The following is an 11,555-nucleotide window of genomic DNA, read 5'->3' on the forward strand; positions in this document are numbered from 1 at the left end:
CCCTCCCTCCCACCGGGGGCACACATGTCGCACGGGGGGCATTCCCCCCTCAGCCCCCGCCCCTTCTGCCGCAGCCGATTCAGTCGTAGGGCGCGGCAGCGCGGCACGCCTAGGGTCGGCCTTTCGCTGTGTGCGATCACCGTGGCAATTATCCGCTCTATGTATAGCCGGCTGAGCTCCCGGGGGCTGCGTGCGGGCCGCGCCGCGAGAGCCTTGCCGCTGATGCTGCTCGGCCCCGCTCTATCTGTCCCTTCCTTCTGCTGTCTGTCTCTGCCCCCAAAGCAGGCTAAGCGCCCAATTTTGCGCCCACGGCGGTCTCGTTCGCCCCGACCCCACTGCTCTCGCCCTCCCCGTCCCTCGGGCACTCCGTGTCAAATAATGTCCTCCGGACCGCTGACTGAGCAGAGAAGGCGGGAGGGAGACACAGATGACGCCGATCCTCTCGGCGTCTCCCTAACAATTAGCGCCACCCCCGGCGGCAAACACTCTCCCTCCCTCCTACTCTCGCCCCCTTTCTCTCTATCGCCCCCTCTCTCTGTCGCCCCCTCTCTCTGTCGCTCCCTCTCTGTCTCTCTCTCGCTCCCTTTCTATGTCCCTCCCTCTCCCTGTCGCTCCCGCTCGCTCTTGCTCTCTCTCTCTTGCTCTCTCGCTCCCTCTGCAGTGCGTGATCCTCCCCCTGCGATGGGGCCGCGGGGCGTGCGCGCCTCGGCTCATTTCCCTAATCAAGCGTCGCTGCTCGCTCCGCGGCTCCGCGCCCCCCATCAACACATGAGGGGTTGTAATCCGGCTCGTCACCCATTGACGGAGACGTATCGGGGTGGGGCGTACAGAAAGTATACGTATTTAAAAAAAAAAAAAAAAAACAGGCTAGGTGACATGCAGGGGTAAATTTATCATGAACTCTCCATCAAAACGGCTAGCTCAAATGAAAAGTCATTGAAAAATTACCTCACTTGCCACAAGATTCAAACAGATGACAAAATAAGTGCACGTCCTACCTCTTTATTTGAAACACTTCGCGATGGCGCCGCTTACCCACGCCGTATAGCCGCAGCCCCAGCTCTCCCTTAGCTCTGTCCCAGCACTGCCCTAGCTCTGCCCTAGCTCTGCCCTAGCTCTGCCCCAGCTCTGCCCCAGCTCCGCCCCAGCTCTGCCCCAGCTCGCCCCAGCTCCGCCCCAGCTCCGCCCCAGCTCCGCCCCAGCTCCGCCCCAGCTCCGCCCCAGCTCCTCGGCACGCGCGACGCCACACCGCCGGTGCTCCGCGGGGCACATACCGGGCAGGCTTGGCGCGCCCCGAGGCCCGTGCGTGCATGAGGCTGAGGCCCGAGGCGGCGGGGCCCCGGGGGGCTTCGGGTCGGTGCTCGCCCCCAGACGACCCCGGGGATGGCTGGCGGGGCACTGCGAGCTGCGGGAGGTTTTTTTCCCTCTCCCCTTCCCCTCGCTCCCGGTGCTCCCCCTGCTCTTCGAGCTCTTCCTCGTGTCTCCGCTTGCGCCGCCCTCCCTCGGAGGGCGATCGGGGACCTCCCGCTCCTGTAACTCGCGTGGCCCCTGTCTGACCTCTCCCCTCCCCTTTCCCTCCCTGCCCCGCGTACGCGCCCCCTAGGGACAGCCAGCACTTCCTCTGCGTGCTCCTCGGCGAGTCTCTGGGATATGCTCGCTATCCGGTGTAACTCCGTGGGGTGGCGAGGGGTGAAGAAGGTCCCGCCAGAGGGCGCACACGACGCACACTGTTCACGCCGAAGAGATCCATCCATCCGTTCGTCCATTCGTCATCCATCCGTCTGTGCGGACACTTGGCCGTGCGGCGCGCTCACTCACAAGGCCCTCTTGCAGTTGATGGGTGTGATGTGCGACCCCTTGGCGTGAAGACGGCCCGCACGGTCCCCTGGACGCCCCGCGCGGCTCTCCCCCCCGCCGGCCCCGCCGCGCCCTCGGCCCTCATGGACTTCCGCGGCGTCGCGGCGCCCCCGCCCGCCCCGCCCGGCCACGGCGCCGGCGCGGGGCCTGGGGTGGGCGGCCACGCCGGCCACGGCCCCTACTCGCCGGCCGCGCTGTCGGGCGCGCTCTCGGGGGCGCTGTCGGGGGCGGGCGCGACGGCGGACGCGTTTCGCGGCCTGGGGCCCCCGCTGCCGCCGCCGCTCGGATCTCCGCTCGGACACCCGGCCTACGCTGGACTGTACTTCGCCAACCCGGCCCTGGGTGAGTATCAGCGTGGCCCTCAGGGGTCGTGGCGTGGCCCTGCCAGCCCCTCTAAGCCGGGACTCTACTCGTCTTACGCCGGGCTCCCTGAGGCAGGTCGGGGTAGGGGCGCGGCGTCGTCCACCTCCCCGCCGCCGGTGGTCAGGAGGTGCAAGAAGCCTTCTACAGCGTCGTTTCTTTCCTTTCTTCCTTTTTAAACTGCGCTGCACCGCCCGGCCCCGCCCCTCTCTGCAGGGCCGTGTCGTGTTGTTCGTGTGGCCTGCTGCGCGCCCTTCCCTACTCGGGCAGGGCGGGCAGGGCCCCCCGGTAGGAAACCACTGACACGCGAAGACAGGCACGCCGGAGGTGTGCGCTGCAAGGGCGTCTCCCCGCCGCGGCGCGCCGTGCCTGTTCCGCCCGCCGCGCCGACGGCCGGGTCGCGCCGGGTCAGAAATCGATTTGGCCCGATGTAGCTGAGCAGCCGAAGGGCAGTCACCCCCGCGCTCGGCCGCCTCGCGGCGTGGCGGCACGCCGGCTGCTGAAGTGGCCGAGCTTTACCAACTCTGAGCTTTCCCACCGCTTGCGCGCCGAGGTAAACCTTTTTACGGGGGACCGACGACGTGTCCTACTGGAAACGGGCGGGAGGCACACAGCGGCCGCGGCCAGCGCTCTGGCCTCGGGGCAAACGGTCTTTTAGGAGGTGGCGTGGCGAATGGGCTTGATTCGATTGCGTGACCGTGACCGATCGTCGTGTCGCCTGGCCCGCTCGCCCGCCCGCCGTGCCGCACCGTGAGGCGAGCAGCGTAATCGCTCGCTCCGCGCCCCGCCACCCTCCCCGCCCCGGCGGCGGCCAGGTGTCGCGCACCCTCCCCTCGAACCGCGCGCCCCCGCCTCGCCTCGCCCGGGCCGTGCCCACGGCTGACGTGACGTGCACGACATTTCCCTGTACAGTTAGCGCCGGGTGCGCACCGCTGTGACTGAATTATTTTGTTTTTCCCCCGTTTGGCGCGAAGAAGTATACCCCCTGCGGTGTAAAGTTTTGCCGTTCTACCCGTGTTTGTATTTTATTTCTTTGTAATAAGACAAGCCTACTCTGGAGACGTACTAATATGATAAGTGTGGAACCCGAGGTCGAACCCGTGCTGGGCTCTGCCTCCTTGCTGGCAAGGCTGGCCAGCGCGACCGCGACCTCCCCGAGCCGGCGGCCCATCGCTTCGGATCGGCCCGCGCGTGCGCCGCTGGTGGTGCCGGCGGTGCATTCTACCAAAATAAACTCCCAAACAGGAAGAGCTGGGGCGCGGCGGGGAGCTCAAGCGCGAAGAGAGAGAAAGAAGGGGGGGGGGGGCGAGAGTTCACCGGGTCATGTGAGTGAGAGCGAATGAGAGGGGGGCTGGGAGGGGCGGTGCGGTGTGTCTGTGTGTGCGCGCCCCTCTCGTCGCCCGTGTCACGCGGGGCGCGTCTCGTGGCGGACGTGTACGGGTGACATGTCGTTACCAAGTCACGTCGTCGCGGCCCCTGTGTGCGCCTCGTCATCTCGTGTCCCTCGGGGCGTGGCGGCGCGGCGCACAGCTTGCTGCTCCTCTGCGCCAAGGGACGCGCGGCCGCGGTGGGGCGCGGAGCGCAGCGGTGGCGGTGCTCTCGCCGATCGATGCTGGCAGCGGCGGCGCCTGTGTTCGGGTGCGGAGGAAGACACACGAGAGGGCGGGCGTCTTGGCATGACAAATTCAGCATGTTGGTGTATGACAAATTCAGCCGGCGCTGCCACCAGCAGCGGAGCAGCAGCGGCACGCAAGTGTGTCGCCAGCTCTCCTCCCTCGGTGCCGCCACCCCCACCCGCGCGCCTCGACGCCGCCTCGCCACGTCCTTCTCCTCTTGGCTTCCATTTTCTCCCCCGTTAGCCGCAGCCACTCCGATGAGGAGAGACAAAGGGGGAGGAGGGCGAGGGTAGAAAGGAGAGGGAGGGAGGGGACTTTCATCGCTTTGCCGATACGTAAACTGTTGCGGGCGGAGGCTGCGGCGCGGCCGCCGCCAGTGAGATGTGCCAAGATGCCTCGCGCCGGGGCTTTTGCGCCCTCGCTTGGCCCTCCACCCCTCCCGCCTCCCGCCTCCACCCTGCCGCCCTGTCCCTGCGACATCCGCCGCGGAACGAACGAAGCAACCCCGTGGTCGTTGTGTCGTGAAGCCCGCGTCGTCGTCGGGGGGCCTTCCTCTTCTCTCGCTCTCCCCCTTGTCACCCGCGGGGCGTCGTGGCCGACAGCGAATCTGATAAGCTTCGTCTCCTCCCCGCCGGCTCCGCAGATCTTAACTCGCTGCCAGTTTACTGTATATTTCGAGCGGGCGGCAGAGCAAGTACATAGGGCAAAAAAAGGAGAGAACAAAAAAACAAAAGGAAAAAGGATCTGAGCCCCGTCGTGAACCCGCGAGTTTGCGGTGCGGGGTGCGGGGCCGGCCCCATGATCGTGTTTCTCTTCTCCTTTCCTCGCCCACCTTGGGGCAGATGTTGTGGCTTCCTGCTACTCCCCGGCCCGGAAGCGTGGCGTGGCGGGGCGGGGGCGCGGAGGGTGAGACATGCTGCCGCACGCCCGGCGCGGATTACGTCCCCACCGCCTCGCCCCGCCCCGACCCGCCGGCTGCTCAGCTCATCCCTGCGGCCCGATAAGCGGCGTCGTTACGGACAGCGGCGGCAGCACCAGATCGAATCCGCCCTTTTATTGTTATTATTATTATATTTTTTTCCTTCTCTTTTCCTCGCCCGCTTTTGGCTGCCGCTGCTGCCGCTGCTGCCGCTTCTGCTGCTGCGGGGAGGGAAAAGTGTCCCATGGTCGGCGAGGCGCGGGGAGTGCTGGCTGCCGCGGCCCTCATTGGCATTCCAGTCCGGCTGCCGCCCCGCCCCGCCCCGGCGGTGGCTGCGCGACCCGACCGCACACCCAGCCACACCCCGCCGCGCCCTCTCTGTACACTGCCAACCCTCCCCCACTCTGCTGCTCCCCTTCCCTTTCCTCAGCACCTCTTTATTTTTTTTTTCATTTTTTTTTTTTTTGCTCTTCTGCAGTCGCGCGCACGCGTTTTTATTTATTTTGTTTTCCAGGATGTATCGCTCGCGCTGAGGTGAAATGGATGTAAAAGGGGGAGGCGGCGCTGTGGCGGCGGCGGTCCCATCTGGCGTCAGTGTCTAAAGTACATAAGTTCCGAGTGAGTAGCGCCGTGGCGGCCGTGGGGCGCTTCACTGGCGGAGAGGGAGAGCGGGAGACAGGCTGTGGTAGTAAGAGAGAGGGAGAAAGGGAAGGTGTGAACCGAGCGCTGCGCGGCGGGGCGTTGCGGGTTGGGAAGGGGAGGCTGCGCTGCTGGGGTGTGAAGTGACGAGCCCCGCCCCGCCCCGCCCCGCCCCGCCGACTGTGGGCATAAATTTGAGCGCCCCCTCCAATCCCAGAGCAGGCAGAGCAGAGCCGCGCCCCGCCACGCCGCGCCCGTGCCGTGAAGTGCCCGGCCGGCCTATCGCGCCGGAGCGTGGCGGGGCGTGGCGGTGCGTGGCGCAGCACGGCGGGGTGCTGTTGCGGCGGAGGTGGTTGTATCGATCGCGGTAGGCGGTCGGGGAGGGGTAGCGGACCTGGGCCGGGGCAGGGGGAGAGCGGTGAGAGGGAGATGCGGTGCGACGCGTCCCCTCTCTGCTGCTCCTCTCCCCTCTCGCCGCCCTCCCACCCCTCACCTCTCTCCCTCTCTCTCTCCTCCCTCGCGAGGAGGGGCCGGGAGTGTGGGCGAACTCGAGGCAGCTTCTGCTTGACGGCAGCTGTCTTCATCACGAGCACGGTCTGGAGCCCCCGGCTCCTCCTGGGGCGGGCGCCGGAGTTGGGGTACAGTGAAAACGCCTACTCGTCGACTACCCGCCTGAACCACCTCGCCCTGCCCGCGCCCCGCCCGCGCCCCGCCCGCGCCTCGTCCCCACCCCTTTGCCCGCTCTGGGTCTGGCCGGGTCGCACTTGAACCTCGACCTCTGCCTCCCCTCGCAGCCCCTCCCCCGCCATCCAGGGCGAGGCTGAGGGATGGCCTGCCGGTCGGGTCGGGCGGGGCGGGGCCCATGGCCACGCCGTTAACCTCTAGCCCCTCTTGCCCCGCCAAGCGAGGCCCCGGCCTCTGTCGCGCGGCGTCGCTCCGAGCCAAGCCGATGCCCCTCCTCCCTCTCTTGGACCCTCGCCTGTTCTGCTACGGCCCCCGCTGCTCCAGCCCTGGCCATCCTATTATCAGGGCTCCCAACGTGCCTCCTCGCTCGCTCTCTCCTCCGTCCCTTTCAACCCCTCTCCATCTCCACCCCTGCACGGTGCCATCATCCCGCTCTCTCCCTTTCTCCCCGTTTTACATCCCTTCTCTCTCACACACACTCTCTCTCGACCACACGGCGTGGCATGCAAAGCCTAGCAGCAGCACGGCCTCCGCCGCCTTTCAGACCGACTTGTCAATATCCGGAGGGGAACTGGTGCGGGGAGGGTTGGCGAGGGGCGGGGCGGGGGCGGTGAAAGAGAGGCCGCCGCAGCAGCCCATCCCATCTTATGGCCCGGCCGCCACCCTCCTGCTCTCGCCCTCCGCCCCAACGAGCTGTGTGATATGCACCACGCCGCCGGCATCCCCCCGGACCGGGGCGAGGAGGGGAGGGGGAGGAACGAGTGGGAGGCGAGCCCAGCCTAGCGATGGGCTGCTCGTGAACGCCTGCGAGGTAGGCAACGCGCACCATGCTGTGCGCGCCGGGTCTGCCTACCTACCGGGCGTGCGGCCTCTGCTCCGGGTCTGTCCTTTTGTTGTCCAGCAGCGGCCCGGCTGTTTGTCTCCTCTGGTGCTGACGTGGCTCTTCGCTTGTGTGTTGCAGGTCTGTCGCCCGGCTCCAAACACCCTGGTAGCCCCGTGCCCGCCTCCGCCCTGCCGCCGGCCAAGCAGCCCCGGAGCGCCTCGTCGCTGACGCTCTCGGGCGGCCACACCGTCCCGGGGCCGGGTCCCGGAGCCGGCGCCGTGGGTGCGGCAGCCGCGGGCGGCGGCGCGGGGGTGCAGCCCCCTACGTCGCAGGCCGCCTCCAACGGTGGCAGCCGCTCGTTCGCTGCAGCGCTGCGGAACCTGGCCAAGCAGGCCGTGTCTCCGGCAGGTAGGTGTTATTTATTTCTGCAGACCTCGCCTCCTGCTTGCTGTGCCACCGCACTTGCGTCTGCCACAGTCCGCGGTTGTGACCTTTGACCTTTTGTCTCGCAGATCGGGAGCGTGAGGAGGAGCCTTCCCGGCAGATGTCGCCCAAGACCCGCGGCCCTCAGCCCCTGGCTTCCCCTCTAGGCGGTGCGGACGGCCGCAAGGTGAGTCAAGAGTGACGCCAAACCCATTGGCCTGGCTCACGCACGGGCCGACGCGCTGACTGACTGATTTCCTCCCCCAGGACCGGCTTGACGGCCACCACCTGGCGCCGTCGCCGCTGGCCGAGCGCGAGCCGACGCGGAGCGGCTTTCAGCCTTACCGCCCGTCGCCGTCGGACGAGCCGCGCACGCTGCCCCCGCACGTCTCGCCGCACGCATCACCGCACGCCTCGCCGCACGCGCCGCCGCCCTTCGGCATGGACCCCGGAGCGCCGCTGGGCTACAACCCCTACCACGCGCTGTACCCCGCGCACCTGCAGCAAGCCTACAGGTGAGGAAACTGAAGCATTTTCATCACATCACATAGCCCTCACATAGCATCACATCACATGGCCGTTACATCACATCTCATCACATCACATCACATGGCCGTCACATCACATAGCCAAAACATCACATGTTTCTAAATTGCAGTATTTTTTTAAATTAAAAAAAAAAACTGGTTTTTGTAAAACTCTACAGAATGGATGACGATTTGTCATATTGGTTGTGTTCACCAGAGCCAGAGCCTAACCTATCTTTCTTTTTCCCGCCAGGCTTGAGGAGCAGCTGTACCTGGAGCGCTGCGGCATGCTGCGCGCGCCGCCCTCTCTCTACCAGTCCTACCCCGCGGCCGCGCTGTACGGCCTGCAGGCCGCGGGGCTGCAGGCGGCGGGGCTGCAGGCCGGCCTCCAGGGCCTGCGCTACCCGGGCATGAGTCCTGACGTGCTGCCCTCGCACCTGGGCATGCTGTCGCCGGCCATGGCGGCCGAGCGCCTCAAGCTGGAGGAGGAGCACCGGCTGCAGCGGCTCCGCGAGGAGGAGAAGGACAAGCAGGACAGGGAGCGTGAGAGAGACAGAGAGCAGCGCGAGCAGCGCGAGAGGGAGAGGGAGAGGAAGCAGGAGGAAGAGCGCGAGAGGGACAGGGAGAGGGAGCGGCGCGACAAGGCCAAACGGGCGTCGCCCTCGCACTCGGTTGCCGTTCCCTCACACCATGACAGTACAGGTGAGAGTGTCAGCCGCAGCACAGCTGGCCACCTCACTCTTAAAGAATAGAATAACCTGGTAATGTTCCACCCTGAGCCACTCCATCCCACATTTGGGCATGCCGGCGAGACTCACCACAGAGTTGTGTCTGCTCTTTGTTCCAGCTAGGAGGCCAACCGTAGTGGGCTTTGGAGCTGAGCCGCCGACCACCACGGGCGCCACCGTTCTACCTACCGCTGCGACCACCTCGTCTTACGCGTACTACACGCCCTACCCTACCCCTCTCTCCTCCCTGTCCTCCTTCGCCACCTCACTCACCTCCACCCTGACGACGCCGCTGTCCTCGCCCGCCATGGGTGCCCCCAGCACCCTTGCTGGCCCGTCCACCTCCAAGCCGCACGCCCAGGACGTCGACAAGGTCCTCGTCAAGGCTCCGAGCCCTGCCCCGTCGCCTACACCTGTCGCTGTCATCACGCCCAGCCTGTCTACGGCATCGTCATCGCCCACATCAGCGTTTGTAGGGAACGCTTCCCCACTTGCATCAGCAGCGCCACTAAGCGCGCCCAGCACCCAGTTACTTCGAACACTCTCATCCTCACTGCCCCTGACGTCGACGTCCTACTCACCAGCCTTCGTGGTAAGCGCCGCGTCTTCGGCGACCACCGCCACGATTGGTGCAACCACCACGATGTCGGCGCTGGGCGCAAACCTCACGCCACCCTTGTCGGCGTCGCCGGTGGAGGCGTGCGCCACGTCGCCGTCGCCGTTCGCCCCTGCCGCCCTGGCGTCGGCGCCGACTGTGATAGCGGCGCCGTGCCCCAGCGTGCACTCTGTGCCCGTGTCCATCCCGCTCACCATGCTGGGCAGCGCCTACTCCGCGCCGACCTCCACGACGGCTTCCTTTGTCACGCCCGCCGAGACGAGCGGTGGCCTCGCCTCCGTCCACAACCCGCGCTCAGAGATCGTCGCCGAGGCGCCTCTGCCTTCGTCACCCCCACCCTCACCAACAACCTTAGTACCTCAGCCACCTCAGCCATCTAGTCAGCCCCCGCGCCCCAAGTCACACGCCCTGATGCGACCCTTCCAAGAGGAGGAGAAGCCCGAGGCGGCGGACGCCAAAGAATGTCCCCCCACACACAGCCCGTCCCCACCCTCATTCACAACCTCGTCTACCTCATCGCTACCCCTTAGCTCAGCCACCACGTCTGTCATAATGTCCACCAGCAAGCTCATGTTCTCCTCCAGTACCGCCACCTCCCTGACGACTTGTGTCTCCTCCATCGAGTCTGTCTCAACTACAGCCAGCCAGGCGGCCGCCCTTACCATTGGCAGCCTGCTGTCCTGCACCCCACGCATTGAGCCTGGCAAAACTTCTACTCAGGCCGACCCGTCTGATCCGACCTGCCCCAGGGTCTCCGCCATCGTTAGCCCCACCATGGCTCAACCACCTCAACCAGCCGAACCGCCTCAACCAGCGGAACCTCAGCATGCAGAGGAAACTGAAGCAAATCCATCACCACCCAACGCCGTCCTCAAACAGCTCCACCAGCTTACAGCCCTTAGCCTCCTGCAGTCCTCACAACCCGTAAACTATGCCAACCACGTCAGCAAAAACTACAATTTTCAAAAGGTAAGTTCTACAAAAGTACTGGGAAATGCCGCTTTACTGTTCTTGATTCTGTGTCACTGATTTCTCTATGATTTCGTTTTAGAAAGAGGACGTGGTTAGTCGTCTGGACCTGGTTGAGCGTCGACGCAAACAAATGCAGCTGAAGCGCATGGAGACAGGGTCACGACAAAACAAGCAGCCAAGATTCTTCAAGCCTCGATCCCGACAAGACATTTTGGTGCCTCGTCGAGATTTGGCGAGCACTCATGATGTCTCAGTCTCAACCACCATTCCAGTAGCTTCAGTCAATGGGAGTAATGGCATTGCTCTAGATGGAGCAAACCTCTCTGAGGAGTCTGACACAGACTCTGAGGAGTGGTGGGATGACCCAAAAATTGACATCCTCATAACATCCGGCCCACCAGCACCCCTTGATGCTCAACCAGAAAAACTTGATTTCCTAAGTTATTTTGGTCTTACCACCTTTGGCATACGTAAATGTAAGATCTACGTATTTACCCTCCTTTATTTTTCATGTATACCAATATGTCTGTCTAATTGTTTTCTTTCATTCATTCTCAGACCTAGAATTACAAAGGCTGCTTAATGGAACTGGCAAAATAACATCAGCACTTGTAGAAGATGATGATGGTGATGTGAGCAAGATACCAAACGAGCTTCAACTTCCGCTGCCGGATCATCCTCCAGAGATTGTCTGTGGTGGCACTGACTATTCTAGTAAAGTTCAGTTTTTGCTGGAGCTTGAGTTAAAGGCATCTACCCGACGGGAACGGGAAGGTTAGTGAATGTCCATACAGGCACATACGCCAGTTTTGCCTGTCTTTCTTTATTTCAGAACGGGACATTAATAACTTAATTTACTTGTTCTAGATTCGGAGACATATTGGCTAGCTTCCGAAGCTGAAAAGTCAAGGAGAGCTGGTAAATGTAAAGTGACCAAGTACCTTTCAGCTTATCGGGAAGCACTTAGCAAAGTTGTGAAAAGAACCAAACGAAATTCCGTCCCAGTAAGTATTACTTCACTTTCTTGAATGTACATTTATCATATTTTTTACCTTGACTGATTTTTATGAATCTTTTGTCTTACAGGCTACAGCACAAAATGATCTTTCTTCAAGCATTCCATCTCGAAGTTCTGTTCCTTCTATCTGTGATAAATTACTTGGGTTATCTTTTTCTCGTATCAATGGAGTGTCTACTTCTTCGGCACAATCTTACCTGCCACTTGTGAGATCTGCATTGCCTTGTGTTCTTGATGTTATGCTTCCTGCAATGCTACAACATCCTAATGGCGAGCTCTCCAGCTCTGAGTCAGAAATTATAGTTGAAGAAACTGAAGAAGATGAAGATAACTGGCCTGGCATTGAGGAAATATTCAGCTCTTATTTAAAATA

At 63.2% G+C, this 11,555-nt stretch overlaps 1 protein-coding gene across 1 annotated transcript in view; it reads left to right on the forward strand.

Moving 5' to 3' along the window:
- The window catches only part of LOC113204218 (uncharacterized), a gene marked incomplete in the record, with an annotated part of 45,227 nt that overhangs the window by 10,637 nt on the left and 23,035 nt on the right, over positions 1-11,555 (forward strand). The window contains 9 exon segments of the mRNA XM_052268697.1: positions 7,037-7,306; positions 7,411-7,508; positions 7,589-7,836; positions 8,102-8,550; positions 8,696-10,161; positions 10,244-10,640; positions 10,723-10,938; positions 11,032-11,168; positions 11,251-11,555. Coding sequence (XP_052124657.1) covers positions 7,037-7,306; positions 7,411-7,508; positions 7,589-7,836; positions 8,102-8,550; positions 8,696-10,161; positions 10,244-10,640; positions 10,723-10,938; positions 11,032-11,168; positions 11,251-11,555 — 3,586 coding nt within the window.

The sequence above is a fragment of the Frankliniella occidentalis genome, unplaced genomic scaffold, assembly GCF_000697945.3.
Source record: "Frankliniella occidentalis isolate FOCC.00 unplaced genomic scaffold, Focc_3.1 Scaffold4, whole genome shotgun sequence".
In the NCBI taxonomy this organism is placed as follows: Eukaryota; Metazoa; Arthropoda; class Insecta; order Thysanoptera; family Thripidae; genus Frankliniella; species Frankliniella occidentalis.